General features: G+C 55.6%; 1 protein-coding gene and 1 long non-coding RNA gene across 2 annotated transcripts; one reads left to right on the top strand and one right to left on the bottom strand.

The window, feature by feature from the left end:
- The first annotated feature begins 7,968 nt into the window (after positions 1-7,968).
- On the top strand, positions 7,969-9,923 carry FNDC10 (fibronectin type III domain containing 10). Its single transcript, XM_057499597.1, has one exon. The coding sequence runs from the start codon at positions 7,994-7,996 to the stop codon at positions 8,666-8,668; it is 675 nt and encodes a 224-aa protein (XP_057355580.1). The 5' UTR covers positions 7,969-7,993; the 3' UTR covers positions 8,669-9,923.
- A 5,724-nt stretch (positions 9,924-15,647) lies between these two features.
- Positions 15,648-22,183, bottom strand: LOC130683278 (uncharacterized). The gene is made up of 2 exons (XR_008996847.1): positions 21,668-22,183; positions 15,648-18,662 (listed from the first exon to the last, which is right to left on the bottom strand). It is a non-coding gene; the product is annotated as an uncharacterized LOC130683278 (long non-coding RNA).
- Between the last annotated feature and the right edge of the window lie 35 nt (positions 22,184-22,218).

The following is a 22,218-nucleotide window of genomic DNA, read 5'->3' as shown; positions in this document are numbered from 1 at the left end:
TTAAAAGGCAGAAACCCTCAGGGCGTTTCTAAAAGGGGCGAGAAATAGGGCAGCTAGTACGCGGCGCGTCCGGCAGGTGGCGGTGCCCCGACCCCGGCCATCCGCGCAGTACCCCGTGCGTCCGACAGGTGGCGATGCCTGCCGTGCCCGCAGCCAGCGGCGCTTGCCCCCTACCGGAGGCGACGTGAAGCGCTCGCTCCGGGTTTCCCGCCTTCCCCGTGTAGGTGCAGGGCGTCTCTTCCAGAGCAATGTGTGCAGCGTTGCGTGTATCAAAAGACGGAGAGCAGAGCTTATCCAGCCATAGGATGCTGCCACATACCTTCCGCGTGCATTTTTAAGGCATGTCTTTTAAGAAAAAAGGCAAGAGGAGAGCATTTAGTTCGTTAAACAGGGGAGGGGGCCTGTGCATCCTCACCTGTGGCTGCGGATGACGGCAGCTGGCTGGGCTGCAAGCAGAGGGGCCGGGCTTGAGAAGGAGAGTTGGTTCACCAAACATACTTTACTAAGGTTGTATTTGTGAACCAGGTTTCGCCCCTATAAAAAAATCAGATGATGAAGTAAATAAATCAACGACTAAGAAAGAAGAGTCCCATTTTCAGCAGCAAGGTGCATTCAGTCACTTGATAGATCTTTTCAGTGAACCATGGAAAACCTGAGTAAAATATAGAAAGCGTCATTTTAAATGCCTGAGCTGAGAGAAATGTAAGGAGGGGAACAGCAACCCCCAAAAGCCATAAAACCCGGACCATAAGAGGCAAGCTGAGCCCCAAAGCAGCCAACACAGAGAGCAGGGGGTCGACGGAGGAGGTCCCGTGGAGGAAAGGGCCTGGGGCTGAGGGCACCAGCCGCAGGTCAGGTAGAGTGAGGCTGAGAACAGACAGTTGGCTGGAGCATCATGGAGGAATTCTGTATTCTTCCCCATTTCTTCCTGCCAGGTGAGGCCCAACATTTAAGAATAACTAAATGATTAGTGGATTTTGCTCATGTTTTCATGCCTGCACCACGGCTGTGTGGACCACAGCTTTGCAGAGGAGCTGGGGATGCAAGAGTGAACGGGGCAGACAGCCACTGTGGAACCGACCTGGAAGTGTCCCTCAGGAGAGCTATGCTAACCATAAGGTGTTCCAGGAAAAAAAGACAGCATTTGTATGAAAATGAACACACTTTCAACTCTCTTTAAGTAAGGAAACCAGCACAATTATGAAATTTAGCATACGTTTTTGCACAGGGATAGAAGAAGGAGATTCCAGTTTTCCTCTGGCTTCACAAAGAAATTGCACAGGGGCCCATCAGAAACAGGATGTTCATTCAGATAGTGTGATCAGAGCAGGACATTCCTGAGGACAGGCCTGATCAGAATGCTGCATTTGGGGGTGACAGGTTCCACTGCAGAAGTCTGGGTGCTGGAGAAGGCACCTTCGTGTCAATAGCGTGTCCAAGGGCATTTTACAGCATCAGAACAGGGAAGGTTTCTCCCAGTTCTCCACACCAGCAGGAGAGGAGGGACACTGAATGTCTGCAGTGCCCGCATTTCTAAGGATGCGGGCCGGGAGGGGTGAGTGACGTCTCTCCCACCGTTCCTTGGAGGCTTCTCTCCTCCAGCAGCTGAGAACAAAGCAAGGCTGGAGGCTGGAACTCCCATTAATCTTCCAGAAAGACTGTCCCACTGGGCTCAAACTTCCCAAAGATTGGGAAAGGGCAGAGTAAAACTTCTCTTAACAAGAATGGGGCATGGAGCATGTGGTGGTTTTCTTCCACATTTAGGAATGAAAATGAGAACAGGACCACACTTGAGAACACTGTGGACATTTTTATGCCAATACATGGAAAACGTAAACAAAATGGAAAATTTCCCCGGGGAATCTGAGTAGATTTAAGTCAGAAAGGTGGTCTGAGGCGAGGTGGGCAAGGGCCAGGCCGATCGGGAGCAGCTGCCCTGTGCCGGCCAGGGAGGTCCAGCCCTCGTCCTGTCTTCCTGACGCTTTGCTCAGCACTGGCTCAGAAGGGTCTTTGTAAAAGAGCAGAAACAAGCCAAGTTGGATGTCGGTGGCTTCTTGCGGAGCCTTGGAAATGACATAGGTGGTTTCTGCTCCCTGCTCACCACACTCTTTTTTGCTCAAATTAAGGCATTTTAGGCAAAAGTTGCCATCTTGCTGAGGCTCCCAGTCTGCACTGGGAGGAGGGCGGGAAGGTGTGAGCCTTGGAGGACCCACCAGGAGCCTGCAGGTCCCTCTGCCTCCCACTCCCTCCACAGGGTCCCCCCTGGGACCTGGTACACGCCCCAACCTCATGGATCCTCTGATACCATCTTTTTCCCCTCTGCACTGGGTGGCATGAGCCTGCCTACCCAGCTATTGGTCAAGTGGCCCTTCGGGCCCAGTTGCTGGATCTTGGCTGTCTACACTAGGAAAGGCAGTGGGGGTCGTTGGCCAGGCTCACATCCTCTTGTGTCCTGGAGCATCTCAGGCGTCCACCCTAAAGGTCCACAAAATGCCATGCTCCCACCCACCCAGGTCTGACAGCACTGCAGGGAACCAGAGAAGCCACTCAAACCCCAGAGCTCAGCGTGGGGTGGGCCACAGGGCCCTGGGAACCAGGACCTCGCCATCCTTGCTCTGAAGGTGCAGAGTCTCCAGTCAGGGTGCTGCCACTACCCACCCTGCCCTCGAGGCATGCTGCCAAGCACCAAGCATGTCTGTCCACAGGGAGCATGGAAGCAGTGAGGTCTAGCCTGGGCGGGAAAACAGCCAGGCCTGCAGCTGCCAGCCTACCCCCACCTGCAGGCTTCCTCCCCAGCAAAGGCAGAGGAGGCAGCCCTCCCCTGCCCAGCTTCTGAGCATCATGCACCAGGAGCCTGTCGTTGTCCTAACAGATGTGGCCCACAGACTGAGGCGGCCCCGGCGCTGAACATGGCCTCCCTCGACAGTCTCTGGTCTCACTTCCTGCCACACTAGCCACCACGTCCTGAGCCTGGGGTCCATGGGTGTCTCCCCCAGGTTCACCTTTTTCACATGGGGGTGCCCACCAGGATCAGGCACTGGGGGAGTCCTGGAGGCCACCTCCTCCCCTGGCTTAGGCTTTGCAGATGCCCAGGCCACAGCTTTGCCTGGCCCAGCAGTGGGCTGAGGCACCTGCAGGGCCCTGCATGTGTGGAGGGAGGCAGTGGGTAGCATTTTGGGAAAGGCTGCCCCACCCACAGAGAGGAACTCAGGCCTGCTGCCCACTTTTGGCAAAAGCCTTGTGAGACCCGTGAGAATAGGGTGCTGCTCCCAGAGGAGTCCGGGGCTTTCGCCAGGGCGGAGCACGCTGCAGGGCCCCCACCCTGCACCTCTCCGCGGTCCTTTGGGGGCATGACCAGAGGTTGGATCGCAGCGGGAGAGGCCGGGAGGGGAATGGAGTGGCGGGGGCAGTTCTGGGAGCCTGGCAGCAGTGGGTCCACCACGGGGGTGGGGGGTCCTGGGGGCTGGGAGGGGCTGAGGGTTGGCAGAGGCGCAGGGACGGGCAGCAGCAGCCCTGGAGCCCTCGGGGTCTTTTCATACAACTTAAACAACAGTCACCCCCATGGCCCATGAACCTCTGTGGTCAGGGCCCCAGCAGGGGGGCCCGCGAGGCTCCTGGCTCTCTCCAGGCCTGGCCCAGGGGCCACCTTGTCTGGAAGCCCCGATGGGTCCCTGGGAGTCTCCACAGTGGCTTTGGGCTGGTCTGGCATTCCTCTGTGTTTCCAAGAGGTCCCGGAGCATGGGCAGGTGACAGTGAGGGCTGAGTCCCACACCCGTAGCAGCTCAGGGTTCACCTGGACGCCGCCTCCCACAAAGGAGAGGGAATAAGGGACCCTGTGGCAGCCAGAGGCTTTGGGCCACAGCAGAGACAGGCAGCAGTTGTGGTGCAGAGGGGATGAAGGCCACGGAAGCTTCTGGGGACCCCTTTTTTAGTCAGTCTGGTGTTTCCAAACAGGACAAGATGCCAAGACCAGCTGGTGTTTATTTTTCTGGCTCCTACTATTTATTGTTGAGATACGAAGTTGCCTTTTAAAAAATTATTTGAGTGAAAAAGTGAATGGATGTGAACAAAACATTTAGTAAATAACAACACAGCTGGTGTAGGTTGCTCCTGGGGAGCTTCCTGGGTGTGATCTGACACTGGCCCTTGCAGAGGGCAGGGAGAGGCCGAGGGAGGCCGACGGCAGGCATCACAGGCCGGGGCACTTAGAGGCTTGTCTCCAGTGGGCACAGCTCCAGGTCTCTGCACGTGCCTGCCAACTCTTATGGCTCACCTGGAGGCCTCTGCGGGGCCCGGTCACACGCACCGTCCCGACGTCTCAACACCACCGCACTTTCTCCGCGCTGCATCTCAGGGGCAGCGTCCAGGGAGGGAAGGCAGCCGAGCACATAGTCCAAGGGCAGGGGAGGGGGAAGAGCTTATGATGACCCGTCCAGCTCTGCGGTCAAACTGTGGTCACCTCTTTGCAATGACCCTCTCCAACAGACGACCACAAGGGGGCTTCAGAGGAGTACGTGCGTGTGGGGGGGCAGCCTGGGCCAGAGCTGCGGGGGCTCAATGAAGGTCTTGCACCCCTGTCCCTCTCCCACCCGCAGGGCCCGCCGGGCTCTACCTTCCACTACCGAGTCCCCACTGGTCCCGCTGGAGACCCGGGAAACCATGCTTTCCTCCCACAGTAATGGTCTCCTGAACTCTCGCTCACAGACACAGAACTTGTCAGCCCCTGGTCCCTCATGCTGGCGGCCCGGCAGCGGGAGCTCAGTCCAAGGGCTCGGTCTGTGCCCGCAGTCCCGCTGGAGGGACAGGGATGGAGGGGCCCGCCGCCCACCCTGCCGCCTCTGAGGCCTCTTTGGATGTGCGGGAGGTGGAGCTGGTTGTAAGACGCTCAGGTCTGCAGGGAGGGGCCTTGGGCGGAGGAACATCTGGGGGCCTAGGAAAGGGAAGGGGTCAGATGGAAGGGGTGGGAGGTGAAGCTGGAGAGGTCAAGGGCTACCCTACATAGGGCCTGCAGGCCACACCTCCCCTGGGACTCGGAGGTGTAACAGTCAGAAAGCCCTTTTTCCAGTATCTCCACAAAAGGGGCTTTCCTGGCTCCCGTGACTTTGAGACCAGGGCGTGGGCTTGCTTCACAGGAGGCCGGATCCGGAAGCAGGAGCAAATACTCTGGCCGGCTTTCTTGCCTCTCTCAGGGGTTAGCTTCACACCCAGGCTGGCTTTTTCCATGTGACATCTCGAGGGCAGCGGCAGCTGCAAGTCCCTTCCTGCCCCTGGAGCAGCCAGCCTTGCTGTGAGCTTCAGCAAAGGCCTCGAGGCCGAGGGGGTCGGGCGCACTGGCCAGGCCTGCGTGCCCCGCCAGTAATGCTGTGGGCAGACTCGGTTTCAGCACCAGCTCCTGGTGCCCCTCCCCTGTCCTTTACTTTAGCCTGGCAGTGCCCTAGCAGCCAGCCTCCGGGCCTGACCAGCCCAGGCTCCTTCCCCTGGGCTCCAGGGGGACTTCCCAGGAAGCTGGCTCCAGCCAGAAGACAGGGCACCTGTCCCAGCCCAGCTGCAGCAGTGTGCCCGGAGGCACCTGGGCACAGGAGGGGGTCTACGCTTGGTGGGCACGGTCAATGGGGGACCGCATGTGTCTCTGTGGTCCTGTGCATGTGCACTGCCTGGTGGAAGAGAGGCCACCCGGCCATACTCAGCTGCCTGGAGAAGTTGACCCACAACCTCCTTCTCCCCTGTCCTCAGCGGTCCCAGACGCTCTCACGAGCCCCGTTAGGCTTCATACTTCTGGACAGTGGGGGTGGTTGGGGGGACTCTTGCCAGAGACTCTCAGGGCCGGCAGATCCGGGATCGGGGACAGGCTGTCTCTGTGGGGTCAGGGGAAGGGGCCCAAGTCTGCTTTCCCTGTAGGCTAGGGCTGGCCACAGCAAGGGTTCCTGCAGCTCTGTAGAGCCAAGCCCTGGGGCTGGGCCTTCCAGGACCGGACAGGCCACCCCTGCAGCCCCTGGCAGTGGCAGCTGTAGAGGCCAGTGTGCGGGGTCCCTCATGGGCTCTGGAAACAGTTCCTTTGCTGTGTTGGCCCAGACCCCCCAGATGGAAGCAGGCCCAGGGGGCCTTGCCTAGGGACTCAGGGCACAGCCTCTGCCCCCTGGCATCTGCTCTTGGTCCAGAGTAGGTGAAACCCGGCACAGGAAATGCCCAGGTGGGGGTCAGCAGAGCCCTCAGTCGCTGGACAGCCCTTCCGCCTGCCAAGGAGCTGCCCTGCGCAGGACCAGCTGGACACTGGTGAGCCCCCAGGACAGGGTCAGGGACAGGCAGCAGAGCCCTGCAAGGCCGCAGGCTGGATTTCCACGCAGCCAGCGGGCAAAGCCCTGAACAAGTCTGCTGCTACCCGGCTCTTCTCTCTGGAGCGGGCTGGTGGGTTACTCACGCAGCGGTCCTCGGGCCCAGAGCTGCCATGGCAGTGGACGTGTGGGCCACTGCCGAGTCTCTGGCCAACCTCCTGGCACCGTCCCCTGGGCCCCTGCCTGCACCCCTACCCCTCGGGGCAGAGAGACAGCAGGTCCTCAGGCTCCCACTGAAAAGCGAGCAGCTTGCGGACGCCACGGGGAGTCAGGGCGGGGCCGTGGTGGCCCCTAGGTCGCCACCACGGTTTCCCCGGGGCAGCTCCTGAGTCCCCCACAAAGCTGGGGTGGGAGGAGGAGCCCAGGGCTCTCCCTGCCTGAGGGGAGGGCAGAAGGCAGGGGCAGGGGCGGGGGCAGCGCTGTGCGCACTGCACCCCTTCCCCACCAGAGGCAGAGGCCTGGGGAGACCCTGCCCAGCGTCCCAACGAGCTGGAGAGGCCAGGGGTGGGGCCTCTGGCCCTGGGCTTCAGGATCTGGCAGAGGCCTCGAGATCTGGCTCTGACCCTGAATTTTTGGGGCTGAGGTGGGGTGGACGTGGGGACCGAGGGCTCGGTGAGCACTGCGGCGCACTCCGTGCCCCCTCCCTCCTCAGGATGCGAGCCGCACCGGGCACTAGGGTGCCCAGGACGGCTGCCGCGGCCCGGTGGCTCCTCGGCCAGCAGCGCTCTCCCTGATGGGAGGTGTTCCTGCTTCATGTCCAGTTGGGTCGGACAGGCCCGGCTAGGTGTCCCCTGGCCCCGAGGAACGTCCTGAGCCCTGGGCGGTCTAGGAAAGGATGGGACTGACCAGCCAGGGTCTTGAGCGCGTCCTTGAGACCAGAGTGGGAGGCGGTGTGTCCCCCCTCTTGAGCTGATGCACCAGGTGGCCTCGCGCAGGGCTGCTCCCCCTCTCCAGGCGCGGCCCCCTGCCCAGCTCACGGGGAGGGCTGCCTCGGGGCCGCACCTGCGGACGGAAGGAAGGAGAAAAGGGTCAGTTAGGGCAGAGGGTGGTCCACCCTGAGGCTGCTCCGTGTGCAGGGTGAATAAAGTTGAAACTAAGGAGTCCTCATCTCCCAGGAGCCTGTCCCGAGTCGGTGCGCAGCCAGGCGGGCTCTGCCCCTCCCGACGGGGCACAAGCCCTGGACGTAAGGGAGTTTCCGTCCCTGTCCCCTCCCGGTCGGAGCGGGCAGGACCCTCACCTGGGGTCCAGCCGCAAGCGCGGGATGGGCAGGGAGACCGAAGGTCCTGAGCACTCCAGGCCGCTGTCCCCCACTCACCCGCCACTGACTGGCGGGGCCTGGGCAGTCGCGGAGCTGCCTTCGGGGCCGCAGCCCGCCAAGCCCAAGGAAAAGCCTGGCCGCGGCCAGGTAGGGACGGCAGCTGCGCTCCGGGGCCCGCGGGCCGGCGAGGGTTAAGGGGGGCGGGGCGTGAGGCGGCCCCGCCTCCGCCACCGCGCTGGGTCCGAGCGCGCCGGGGACGCGAGGGCGCGGGGGCGGGTCGGAGCGGGCGGCGGGGAGGCGGGCGCGCCGGGAAGCGGCGGCGGCAGCGGCGGCGCGGCCCGCGTGACCCACCGTCGCGCCCGTGCGCCCGCGAGCCCGCGCCCCGCGCCGGCCCAGCCGCAGGATGCGCGCCCCGCCGCTGCTGCTATTCCTGGCCGCCTGCGCGCCGCCGCCCTGCAGCGCGGCCATCCCGACGCCGCCTGGCTGGGAGCCGGCGACCGACGCGCCCTGGTGCCCCTACAAGGTGCTGCCCGAGGGCCCCGAGGCGGGCGGCGGGCGCCTGTGCTTCCGCAGCCCCGCGCGCGGCTTCCGCTGCCAGGCGCCCGGCTGCGCGGCGCACGCCTCGGCCGGCCGTTCGCTGCGCGCCAGCGTCCTGCGCAACCGCAGCGTCCTGGTGCAGTGGCGCCTGGCGGCGGCCGAGGCACGCCACGTACGCGCCTTCGCGCTCAACTGCTCGTGGCGCGGCGCCTACACGCGCTTCCCGTGCGAGCGCGTGCTGCTCGGCGCCTCCTGCCGCGACTACCTGCTGCCCGACGTGCACGACGGCGTGCGCTACCGCCTGTGCCTGCAGCCGCTGCCGCCGCGCGCCGACCCCGCCGCCGCGGAGCCGGCGGGGCCCGCCGAGTGCGTGGAGTTCGCCGCCGAACCGGCCGGCATGCGGGAGATCGTGGTGGCCATGACGGCGGTGGGCGGCTCCATCTGCGTCATGCTCGTGGTCATCTGCCTGCTGGTGGCCTACATCACCGAAAACCTCATGCACCCGGCCTTCGGGCGCCCGGGCCTGCGCAGGCAGCCCTGAAGGCTGGCGGCCCGCGCCCTGCTCCCCGTGCCTGCTCCCGCCTTAGGATCTCCACGCAGGGCCCGCTCCAGGGCCTCGGAGTCATTGCACGACCTTCCCAGCCGGGCATCCTCCTCCCAGACTCCAGCTTGGGACTGGCCCGTGGCCTGGGCGAGGGGTCACTGCCGCGCCCAGGACTCTCCCCGCTCTCCAGAGGCCTTTATAGGGGCCGCCAGGGCATAGAGCCCCTTCTAGTAAGAGCCATTGGGTCGTCACCCTGCACCTCCAGCCTGTGCCAAGTTGGAAGAGCCAGGCTGTCGTCGTTGCTTTGTCACTGTGTGCTCTGCCGGTCCAGGGGGCCCCTGGAGACTGCCCTCTCCCCTCCCACCCCTGTGGGCTTAGGGTAGCTTCGTGCCTTAGCATCTCGGGCCCACTGTGGGAGCCCACTGCCACATCTCCTGTGCTGTCCAACCAGGTCTGTGGCCCTGAGACTGGCTGGCTTTGTGTGTGCTGCTGGCCAGACCCCTCTGGGGATTCCCCTTTCAAGCTTTGCAGGAGCGTCCCGTGGTATTTCCCTACATGGGTGTCTGACAAGCTGGAAGCCATGTCGTAGCAACAGGTGAGGCCCAGTGTCCAGCTGCTGTGTACAGGCGTGAGTGCCCTCTGACCTTGGGGAAAACTGGTGGTTCTAGGGCTAACCCCCCCCTTGTGCGCATGCTCCCTCTGATGAGGACTTTCCATAGCGGGTGGGGGCAGGTGGCTGGGAAGGGAGGGCCAGGTCTGAAAGGACAGTGCTGTATCCAGAGAGCAGAAAAATAGATGCCAGCCCTGCCCGGCTGGACTTCCTACTGCGGTCCGATCCCTAGCCTCAACCACGGCATGATGGACAGCACTGGCCAGACCGCACCTCGGGTGGTGGCCAGGAGCCCAGGATCTGGCTGGTCTCATTGCTACTTGCCCACCCACCCACCCTCGACTGGAGGCTGGCCTCACCCCTCTCCTGGCCTGGGCACTCTGTTCAGGGCTGCTTCCTTTTCTTCCCACCTGGTGGTGCTGGTGCTGGGAGGGGCAGGGCGCACCCAGCTGACTGTGACCGTCCCAGACCTGGCACATCTGGAGTCACTGTGGCTGACCCTCCCCACCCTCGCTCCAGCGGCCCCAGACCTTCGCTGGTGACCGCTCCCTACCTCTGTCTGCTCTGCCTGCCCCTGGCATGGCACTGGTCAGGTGTGAGCCTGGGGCCAGTGTCTCAATGTCCATCAATCTTAGACCAAAACCACCGTCTTGTGTGCTTATTTGGGAGGTGGGAGGGCAGGATGCAGGGTGAGGGGAAGCGGTGGGGCCCTTGTTCCCAGCTCCTCCCAGGCACTTTGCCTTTATTTCTAGCAGAGGGACAGACAGGGTGTCTCACAGCTGGTCTGTCCACCCTCAGACCTCAGGAAAACATCTCCTAGGCCTTCTGTGTTGGGCGTGGGTGGGGGCTGGTACCTGCTGCAGTGAGAAGTAGCCCAGGCTTGCGGGGACCCACTTGAACTCTGACAAGCAGCAGTTGGGCAGGTCCAGGAGCTTGGGTCTCCCTGGGGAGTGTGGGGGAAGAGGATACACCTGGGCCAGCATGTGTGGTGCGCATTGGGCCTCTGCCGGCTCCCCCACCGGACTGTCCTTGAGATCCTGCAGGGTGTGACCCTGGGGAGAGAAAGCTGCTGGGCTCTGAGGGGTGACTCATCCCTGGGGGTGGAGGGGCGGGTGGGCAGCGACATGTCTAGACGGCTGGCAGGACTGGGAGGGTTCCCCTCCAGCAGCCTCCATCCTGGCCCCCTGGGGGCCCTTTGCCTGCATCTGCCCCAGGCCGCACGGGAAGTGCGTGCAGGTGTCTCCCGTGCAATGCTGGTGGGGCCCTGGCCTCCATCCTCTAGCTTCCAAGTGCAGATGGCTTCCAGACCTGCAGCCACCGTGAGATTCTGCAAGGCCCACCCTGGCCCCCTGCCCCCCCGGCCCTCCACCTGACTGCAGACTGCTCCTTCCCTGGGTGGCCCGCCGCCCTCCCAGCACCCAGGGGCCGCCCTCCCTCTGTCTCCGGGGGGCGCCCTCTCCTCCTGCCCTCTTCTTTTACCCCCCCATCGCTCTCTGCCCCTTCCCTGCATCCTTGCTTCCCCTTCCCTTCCTCCCTCTCCCTCACTGTGACCCCTGCCCTCTGGGGCCACTCCTACCTCCAACTGCTTGGCTGGGCTGGGGTGAGGGCACAGGGAGCAGGCAGAGTGTGTGTGGATGTGCTGCTCGATGGTTTCCCTGTGCCCTGGTCGGACATCCAGACTTCTGACGGCACCTAAGCTTATAGTTGCTCAGTGCGCTAGAAATCATTCTTATGCCCAAACACCCTAGTGCCGCCTGGGCTGTCACCAGGCTCTGCCTGCCAAGAGCCACTCCAGTGCCTCTGCTTCCTCATCTGTGAAATGGAAACGGTAGCAGGACCTGGCTCACAGGTTTGGCGAGGCTTACCTGACACCAGCCAGGCAGTGATGAATAAACCAGAGACATCACTACTGTCCATGCCACATCTTGACACACCCTCCAGGCCAGACCCCAGGCCTACGTCCCCAGGCTGACTCGGCTTGAAATCCAGACGTGTGGCCCTGTCTTGACTATCCCACTATGATGGCTTCTGCGTGCAAAATGGAACTCCCAGCTCCCTGCTCAGCCCCAAACCAGACCCACAGCATGTGTTCCTCCCTTAGCCAAGAGGGATGATTACAGTTATTGTGTGAACATGTGCCCAGCACCACATGCGGCCAGCTCTGAGGCCCTAAGGCGCCCAGGGTGCTCCGTGCAGGCCAGCAGCTGCTGTTCCCTCCGGTCTGGCTGAGGCACCCCGTTCAGCCTCAGTGCCAGCCTTGGGCGGGCCTCTTGCTCCCAGAGATACTGAGCTAGGGGAGGGGTGTGCAGGGGTGGGTCCCGGGCAGGGTTGTGGGGCTGCCATTTCCTGAGGAGCTCAGGGTTGGGGTCAGGGCTGCCTGGTCTTCAGAGACATCGGGGAGCTCCTTGGGGGCGAGCCGTTTGGCCCCTTCAGCCTGAGTCCAGAGATTATCTCTAACCCAGAGTTACAGCCCTGCCCCACCCAAGCCCCCTTCTGAGGAAAGGCATCCTTTTATTTCTACTTGACACCAGCCCTTGTCTTTTTCTGACTGTCCAGCTTGAAGTGCCCTGTCCAAGCTGTTACCTGCTTTCTGGGCATATGGCTTGCTGGCACACCTCCTCCATCCGCAGGGATGTCACTAGGCTTCTTATTCTTTCTCTTATGGTCAGTCTGTGCACCACTCAATCCTAGCTGCTCTCTTGGGCTTCCCTGCACTGCTCCTTGGGGAGGGGACGGGCTGGGATGGCGCCCCCAAAGTCCCAGCTCTGGGGTTACCGCAGCGTTAAATACATGGCCTCACACCTTTGGGATCTGCATTTCCTTTCCCTCCACCAGCTTACCTGGGCTGTCTCCTTCCTCTGCCCCTGGCATCGCTGTTCTACTCGGTTTGGATTCTAGTTCCACAGAATCTCCCCATGCCTACTCCATTCCCCTCATTGGCGGCCACTGATGTGTTCTTGGATATGTCTTTCAACTTACCTGAGTTTTGCTGTTGGTATTCTGATTTTATTTCTACTCAACACCATGTCTTTGAGACTTGTGCATGTTACAGTATACACAGGAATGTAATTGTTTCTGTCCATGGTATAGGATTTCTAGAGTATGTATCTACCCTACTGACTTGTCCTCACTCCTGGGAGGGACACAGCTGCAATACTGATTACATTGTTCCCATGAGACCCTCCTACATACTCCCTAGGGACCTGTTAGAGTAACTCTAGTGAAGGACCAGATCTTAGGGGTGTGCATACTTAATTCCACCAATATCATCCATTTGCTCTCAGTGGCTAAAGCAGTTACACTCCCACCAGCAATGCAGGTGGGTTTTATTTCCCCGATTCTCAGGAATGTTGTGTATCATTCAATTTCATCTGTCTGTTGGCTGTGTAGCAGTAAGCCAATTTTATTTGAATTTGTTTTCTTCTGAGAGAAAGCTGCATGGAGAGGCTGCATGTCACCATTCTCATCAGCCATTTTACTTTCCGCTTGTATAAACTGCTTATTTGTATTCTTTGCACGTTTTTTCCATTGCTGTGACTTTTTAGAGTCCCATGATTGCCCTAGATTGGCACTATACAGCAGGACATTCTGAAATGATGGAGATGTTCTCTATCTGTGCCCTGTCAGTTTCCTAGGGCTGCGGCACTGCAAACCAGGGGCCCTAAAACAACAGACGTCTGTCCTCTCCTGGCCTGGAGACCGGAAGTCTGAAATCAACGTGCCAGCTGGGGTCTGGGAGCCATACTGTCTCTCAGCCCCTCTCCCGCAATCTTGGGCTCCTGAGCTTCTCCTGAGTGTCACCCGTCTGAATTTCCTTCTTTCCCTTATTAAGACACCAGTTGACTCCATCATGACACATCTTTATTTTACATCTGCAAAGATCGCTATTTCCAAATAAGGTCACATTCACAGGTACTGGGTGTTGGGACATCAACATATTCTTCTGGCAAACACAATTCAATCCGTAGTCAGCAATGGTCTGCTAGTCAGTAGAAACTCATCATTGTGGATTCTGAGGACTTGAAATGTAGCTAGTGTAACTGAGGAACTGCATTTTATTTTATTATTATTATTTATTAGTTTTATTTTGGTATCATTAATCTACAGTTACATGAAGGACATTATGTGTAGTAGGCTCCCCCTTTACCAAGTCCCCCACACATCCCCATTCACAGTCACTGTCCACCAACATAGTAAGATGCTGTAAAATCACTACTTGTCTTCTCTGTGTTGCACAGCCCTCCCCGTGCCCCCCACACACTATACATGCTAATCGTAAGGCCCCCTTTCTTTTTTCCCACCCTTATCCCTCCCTTCCCTCCCATCCTCCCCAGTCCCTTTCTCTTTGGTAACTGTTAGTCCGTTCTTGGGTTCTGTGCTTCTGCTGCTGTTTTGAAGAACTGCATTTTAAATTTTAATTAATTTAAACGTAAGTTGAAACAGCCATGTTTAGTGGGTACTGCATTGAACAGCACAGTTCCAGATACATATCTTTGACTGTTCTAGATGTTGCAAATATTTTCTGCTATGTTGTTAACATTGCCAATAGTGTCCTTTGTTGAAAAGCAATCCTTAATTTTGGTGACATCAGACCTATCAATTTTTTTCCCTGTATGTTATATGCCTTATTTTGGTCTTAAGCAATCCTTGCATACTCAAAGAATACAAAAATATTTCCCTACATTTTTTTGGATTCGCTTTATGATTTTACCATTAATATTTATGTCTTCATCTAGAGGCCAACCTTTCTATATGGTGTGGGGTAGGAATCCAACGGTAAGCCAATTTTCCCAACCCGATCTACAGAAAAAAATATACCGTTTTCCAGAACATTGTGCCCCCATTGTGTCTGTCTTTTCCCACAATAGTAGTACATTATCTCTACTGTTTAACCCTAATATCTGCAGAATTAAGTTTCCACATTTTACTCTTGTAACTCAGAGCGGGAGTGGGAAATCCCAGGGCAAAATACCTTCGAAACTGAAATCAAAGGGAGAAATAAAGTGGGAGAAACCCATTAATTGCTCACAAGCAGTCCTCCTCTTCTGCTCTCTCGCGTCTCTCACCACCTGGCTGCAGAAAGGGCCCCAACCCAACCTCTCTGGTCCAGATAAGCCCTTGCTTGCTCCAGTAATTACCTATTCATAGGGAGATGGCTACTTCTCTCCACCCCTTGGAAACACCTATTGATATGGAGATGCACTGAGGCCAGGCAAGAGATTCTGGAAATACTGCAATTTTACCCACGACTATTTTTAACATTGAATTGACTTAGTAAGACTTCTGGTTCCAGCCAACATGAAGTAACAGGGATCAGAATTATCCTTCTACCTTGTAACTCCCAGGGGGAAAATCCTGGGGCAAAGTACCTTTGAAACCAAAATCAGTCAAAAGGAGAAAGCGGGAGAAACCGGTTTATTCCTTACAAGCAGTCCACTTCTGCTCTCCTGTGTCTCTCGCAACCTGGTTGCAGAAGAAGAGGCCCCCCCACCCAACCTCTCAGGTCCAGATAAGTCCTTGCTCACCCATGTAATTACCTATTGATACGGAGATGGCTACTTCTCCCCACCCTTTGGAAACACCTGCTGTGTGGGGATGCACTGAGGCCAGGGGAGACACTCTGGAAACACTGCGATTCTACCCACAGGCCACCCCTCCAGAAATCTCACCTTACAATCTACTTGTTCCCCATCTTCCACAGTGGCCCCTGGATGAGAAAACTGGAGCACTGTAACCACACTAATAACATACAATCATGATAATACTCAAACCGGAGGATTCAGCCAGGTTCAAAGTCCCAGGCAGATTAAGTCCGTAGCTCACCCATTCCACAGGCAGGCAGTAGCTGGAGAGGTAGGGAGTTCAGAGCAGTCACCATGTGGCAGCTGCCGCCAGGGGACGCATCCAGGCCACAAGGACTGCAGAAGAAAATTAACTTAAGGGCAATAAGATACATGTTTTAATGACACCAGAATAGACAAATCTTGTCCATTGGGTAGGATGCATGCAAGAGAGTGGTCCTGTGATAAGAAATGGGCAGGAATGGGATCTCACCCAGGTCTAGTGTACCCGACTTCCACCCCCGTCCCTGTGGAAGTTAGATGGGTCAGTATATAGGGCTACGGGAGGTATATGCACTGGCCATAAAAAGAAAACTTCCCTCTAAGATGCTTTTACCTCCCAGACCTTGACCCCCACCTCAGTGGAAGCGCGATGCCCAATCATTGTCCTGTGTGGGTGGGGACCCTGGCAGAGCCTGAGTTCTGTCCCCCAGGAAGTCTTGCAGGGACACAGGCCAGGCATGAGGCTTTTGATGCTGGGGTTCTTGTTCACGAAGCCGAAGAATGAGCTTCACAAACACTCAAGGCAGCAGAGCAAGGTACAGACTTTTATTTAGAGATAAAGTGAGAGGACAGAGCTCCCGGCTCACGCCACGAGGGGACAGGAGAGTCCGTGGTTGGCTCATTGTCTAGGGGTTTTATGCGCAGTTGAGGATTTTCAGGAATGAGAGTAAAGGGTTAGGGGTGCAGACTTGTTGAGTGGTTCCAGAATGCTCATTTTTGATGAGTAATAGAAGAAATTTTCTGCTCTGGTTCTTTCTCAAGATAGCAGTTTCCCTCTGGGAGCATGTCAATTAAGACCGCCCAAGGGGCTGGGTTGTTGCCTGTTTGCTAGGGCTGTTTACAGTGAAGTCACAGGTTATACTGAGATACCCTTGCAGAACACTCAAACATTCCGGGCCAAGTTGCTCCTGGCCTTTTGACCTTTAATTTAACTCACTGAAGATGTCTATATTCCTAGTCTAGTATCTTTACCCTAGAGAATTAGTGTGACCTTGACTTTGCATAATGCTGAACACAGAGTTTCCATAGGGACTTTACATTGTTACATTGCTTTGACTGTAAATATCTTGCCTTGCTTTCTCTGCAGGCCCTCACCCTACTCTGTCTAAGCCCATGGTCCCTGTCTCACTACTCTGTAGCTCTTGGGTCCGGTCTCGCATCCACCCCGAGATGGGATACGTGCTTATTAGCTTGGACGGAGCTGTTCCAGTGATGGGCTCCGTAGCCAGCAAGGCATGGTACACAGTGTTGTGCCCAAAGTCGCGGATCCCAGAAGACCACCAAGGAGCCAACACCCCGATGCAAAAGCAAAGAGCCTTTATTCGAGCTAGCTCGAGCTCAATCTCTCATCTGCACCAACGCAGTGGCAAGATGCCAGAGAAAGAGAGCGCGTTTTCCCCAGAACAAAGGTTTTATGGATTTCCAGGGTGGTTTGGGGGGTGGTGATGGCCGTGGCTCTGGCTGATTGGCTGGGCCTGGGGGTAGTTGGGGTGGGTGATGAGTCGTGGCTTTGGTCAGTTGGCAGGGTCTAGGGGTGGTGGGTGTACTTCTTGCTGACTGGAGGGAGACTAAGCTCCAATTGGCTGAAATAGGATCTGGGAGCTTGCCTTTCACACAGCAGCCAGTTGCTTCTCTATCAAGATGACCCGGACCTCTGCTCCTTCCCATAGTTGTGACCAGGCTCTGGCTGGGAGCAGAAGCAGCAGCAGTGGCAGAAGCAGTAGCCTTAGGCTTGAGTCACGGGCCGGGGTCGGCACGGCCAGCAGCAGCGGTGGTGCCTCCACGACCACACAAGTGTAGACACACGTCTCTTGGCGTGAGCACCACTTCTCCCCATCATTTCTAGGGGTGGCCTTCCCAAAGGTCGCACCCATTATGACATATTTTGGGTTCAGAGGAATCCTGCCAACTGCACCTGATGTAACTCCAGGCAAAGGAAATTCTGGGTCAAAGTAACTCCAAAAACCGAAATCAGTCAAAGGGAGAAATAAAGTTTAAAATCCATTTATTGCTTACAAACTGCAGTCTGGTTCCTTCCCTCTTTCCTGCTCCAGCAGAAGCAAAACCGGCCCTTCCCCTCACCTCCCACGTACAGATAAGCCCTTTGTTGCCCAGGTAATTACCCATTGATATGGAGATGAACTTCTCTCCACCCCTGAGGAATGATGCAAATGCACTAAAGCCATACTTTTTTCCACCTCTGAACGCCTATTGATATGCAAATGTACTAAAGCCAGGCAAGATTTTTCTGGAAATTTAAAATTTTACTCGCAGCTGTGCTCAGGTACCTTTCTTTATCTGGAGAATATTTAGACATTCCAAGTCACTCCTGGCCTTTGGAGCTTCAAGTGATTAACTCATGAACTCTGTGAGCCCTTTCTGGCTCTCGTTTTATCTGGTCAACTCTCTGAGTCCCTTTTAGTGGGCTTTCCTGGCCTCAATTCTCTCTCCACCCCATTCACTTCTTCTGTTCTTCTGCCTAAGAGCTCCATCTTACTGTCTGGAGTTTTCAGGGTGCAGAACAAGGTGGGGGACTTAGGCAGAGCCACCGCCTCCCTGAGTTGAGTGGATGGGTCCAGGAGGCCAGGGAGGCTAAGCTGGCCAGATTTCACCGCACGGAACACTGATAACAAGAACACTGTGACCTGTGGCTTAGTACTGGCTGTGTGGGGGGATCTTGAGGCCAAGAAGCCCACACAAAGGGCGAGAGAACAGACTGCCCAGAGTTCAAGCAGGATCACTGCCTCTACTAACCAGCTGGAGTGCAAACTAACTTTCTGGGGTCTCCAGCGACGCATCAGCTCTGTGAAGTTGCCCTCAGCTCACTGATGCCCTGTTCATGTATTTTTTTTATTTTGGTATCATTAATTTACAATTACATGAAGGACATTATGTTTACTAGGCTCCCCCCTTCACCAAGTCCCCCCCACATACCCCTTCAGTCACTGTCTGTTCATATTTTAAATCCCTTTTTTCTTTCATTTTTCTGTTTCATACAAGTTTCCACTTGTCTTTATTTTCACTAACCTGCTCCTCTGCAATGTCAATCTACTACTTAATGTATCCCATCCTGTGTATTTTTCATGTATTTTAGCACAATCCATAAAAGAACAAATTGATAAAACATTACTGTGTCAATCTGAATAACTTTTCCTTTGAAAGACATTGATAAGAGAATAGAAGCCACAGGTAGGGTGAAAATATTTTTAAGTTGTTGGGAGGAGGTCGGTTCAGAGATGCAGGGAAGTCAGAGTATAAGGTGATTAGAATGAAAAAGCAAAGTAATAAAGACCTACCACTGGAAAAGCACAGGGACAAAACGTTTTAAGTGAGAGATTTATTTAGAGCAAAAAGGTGCACACTCAAAAAAGGGGGAGTGTAGGCTACCTCAGAGAAGAGGCACCCCTAAGGTTTTTAGGGTCTGGGGTTTTATAGGTGATTGAGGATTTTCAAAGGGTTAGGGGTGTGGACTAAGTGGTCCCCGAAAGTTCATCCTTGATGAGTCATTACATCTTTCTTTTTAGTTTTCCAGGTAATTCTGCAAAATTAACATAAGAAATTCACTGCTGATTTCTTCCCAGAATAGCAGTTTTCTGGTCTGGGGGCATATCTATTAAGACCATTTGCCCTGCCCCCCAGGTTGGGCGGAGTTATTGTTTGCTAATTCGTATGTTAAGAATCTTACATCTTAACTTCCTGGAGTTTTTCAAATGCAATTTTGACTTTAAGGTGGGATCTTCCTGTCTTTATTATGCTGTTTATAGCTGGGCATTTTAGCAGGCTAAAGTAAATTTCACAATGGAACACAATCTAATTGACACAATGAAGTCATGGGTTATGCTGAGATATTTCTCTTTATCTGGGGAATATTCAAACATTCAAGGACAAGTTGCTCCTGACCTTTTGAGCTTTAACTGGTTAACTCTAACTCTGAGTCTTTTCTGGCTTTCTCGTTTTGGTTGGTTAACTTAGTTCTTTCTAGGGGGGTTTTACTGACCTTATTCTCTCCGCACCCTGCTCATATCTTTTTTCCTGCCTAATAAGATCACATATCTGGTATATGTGTGTGCGTGCGTGCATGCATATCATATGTATATGAGCTCCACAACAATAAATGCACGAATGAATCAGACACTTCACCAAAGAGGTAGAGATGGCAAATAAGCACATTAAAATATGCTGTTTCATTAGCCATTAGCTAAATACACATTCAAACCACATTGATATACCATGAGATGCTACTTATTAAAATGTCTAAAACTAGAAGACTAATCATATGAAGTGTTGGCAAGACTGTGGAGCAGCTGGAACACTGCTGGCAGGGATGTGAGACGCTGCGTCCACTTTGAAAATGAAAATGACTTGGACATCTCTTAAAAAGTTAACTAGACATATAAACATATGATCCAGTTACCCCACTCTAGGTATTAACCCAGGTGAGATGAAACAATATGCCCAAGGACTTGCTCATGGATGTTCATAGCAGCCTTATTTGTAATAACTAAAAACTGGAAACCCAAAAGTCCATCAGCAGGTGAATGAATAAATAAAATGCAGTATACCCATAAATGGACTACTACTCTACAGTAACAGTGAGCCAGCTATTGCTAAGTGCAACACCATGGGGGAATATCAAAATAATTATTCTGAGTGACAGAAGTCAGACCAAAAAAAAAAGAGTACATAGTCTAAGATTATATTTACATAAAATTCTAGAAAATGCAACTATAGTAACAGCAAGCAGATCAGCGGCCACCTGGTGAGGTGGGGGAGGGGTTATATAGGGTGATAAACATGTTCGTTGTCTTGTCATACTTTTTTTATGGAGGCATATATGTGTCAAAACTTGTCAAATTGTACACTTTCAACATGTTTACTGGATGTTAAGTATAATCTCCTTAAAGCTGTAAAAATGGTCTTGGCTGTTCATTGTTTTATTAGCTTCAGCTCTGAAGGATTTACCTGTCCTGCTTGTTGAATATGGACATTACCCTCATGACAGCTTGTTTTTTATCTTGTATAGAGGGCACTTGTTCATGGCAGTGTTTGTCCTGCCAGAAGGCCACATGCTCCACAATGTGCAAAAGTCCTAACTGGGCCCTGTTTACACCGGGGTCGTGGTCTTGGACTCCTCATATCTTTTATTATGATTCCACCTTGGGGCTCTGACACGTGATGCAAGTGTGAAGCCGGACCCCAAACAGGTGCCAGCCGGAGAATGCCGCCTCCCTGTCCTGGTGGCTCAAGCAGCAGAGGCGGCTGGCACCCATCTCGGCACCTCTTCCCTCATCTAGATGCTTTGCAGGCATTCAGTGAGCGCCTCCACAGGGGCAACCATTCTAAACACATTGGACATAAGGCAACAAAGCCATCTCAGCTGGAAACGGAGGCCCTGGCCTTTAGAGTTCTGTCAGTGAACTCAATGGGACAGAGGAGCAGAGTGCTAAAAAACATGTTCAGAGGCATGAGAGGCAGCTGACTGTGGTACTGGGAGCGTAATAGGTCCAGCAGAAGATGGAGAGAGGGAGAAAGCTTTCTTGAAGTTGGTGACATCTGTCTGAATCATCTGAATCTAGACTGAGACTTGAGGTATGGCAGTGGCATGTGCAGAGGCTAAAAAAAAATATGGGACAAGCAGTTCTTGATTGCCACGCCATTAAGTTCTCAACAGGGAGTAGGGAGAGGGGATATAGCAGAGCTTGGTATTGTCACACCATAATGTCTTTGAATTCAAGTTCCTGTATTCTGGGCATGTTGAGGAAGCCTTAGTGGGATTTTCTTTTCAAACGTAAATAGTTTTATTACTTGTGTGACTGTAAAAGCAAAACTGTTCATCAAAAGTCAAGGAATTAAACATAAAGGGCATTCAAAGGACTTTTAATCCTGCCACCCCCATGAATACCTTTGAGTGCTTGTGTCTCACTTTAACATTTGGGGCATGTCCTCCGGACTTATATTCTGCATATATTCAAATATAGAAAGAGCAGATGGGGAGGATGCGCTCATTCCTCCTCATTCATCAAAACCCAAGTTCCTCCAAGTCAAAGCTTCCCTATTGCGGTCATACACTGCCCTTCCCCCAACCGTGCCCAGAGGTCCTTACAGATGCTGAGCGCCTGGTTCTCAAGTCTTTTTCGCCAGGAAGACATCACCCACGCGGACAGACCTTCAGTAACCAGTGAGGGTGTTCCCTCGCCACCCCGGCGTCTGAGCTCCTTACCTCCTCTCCAGGAGGAGCCTCTCCCGCCCGCGCCTGTGGTCACACCTAGAGTCCAGGTATTCAAAAGGCGGCCGCCCCACACCCTGTTCCCAGCCCCGCACGCACTCCATCACCGCTGCGCTCTAACGACATCTCTTCCCCGCCGCTGGGTCCTCCCACCCACAGCACAGCGCCCTTCCACGGCCGCCATCTCCTCATGTCCTCAGTTCTCATCGTACCCAGTTCTGAATCCGTGTGCCTCCCCCGCCCCACCCGCCACGTCGCGCTCCCTCAGCCACACCCAGGCAGCTCGAAAACGACAAAACCGGGTTGCCGGGCCTCACCGTCACACCATGACTCCAAGTCTCAAGCCCGCAGTACCTCCAAACCAAGCTGAGGACCCGGCCAACTCGGCAGGTCCCCCGCCGGCCCTCGCTCCTCACACCGCCTAGTGCTGCCTCTCTGTTCCGCTCTCCAGGCGCTTCCATACTCACTGAAACGTCAAGCTCTGCGGGCTTCAGAGGGTGACGTGCTGGCGTTGGCGCGAGCCTGGGACGAAAACGGATGGGAGCGAGGAAAGGAGGGACACGGAGGCTCTGAGGGCGGGCGGGGTGTGGGCGTGGGGAGGCGCGCCCGCTCGGGCGGCAGGAGGGAAGCACGCGCGCTGGGGGCCACGGAGCACGGGCAGCCGGCTCCGCCTGCAGTTCCGGAGGGCGCGGCGCCTACGCGTCAGTCTCTGCGACCATGGCGGCGGGGCGCTGGCCTCCTCGGAGCGCGTCACTACGGCGACGACGGCGGGACCTCGTGACGTCCGGTCGCCGGCGCGGGGCGCCTGGCCGGCGGTGAACCCCCAGCGGAGCACGGGTATGGACCATGCATGCCAGGAGCAGCGACT

Source organism: Manis pentadactyla, chromosome 4 (assembly GCF_030020395.1).
Source record: "Manis pentadactyla isolate mManPen7 chromosome 4, mManPen7.hap1, whole genome shotgun sequence".
Lineage (NCBI taxonomy): Eukaryota > Metazoa > Chordata > Mammalia > Pholidota > Manidae > Manis > Manis pentadactyla.
The sequence above is the reverse complement of the archived record's forward strand: the minus strand, read 5'-3'. Positions and strand labels throughout refer to the sequence as shown.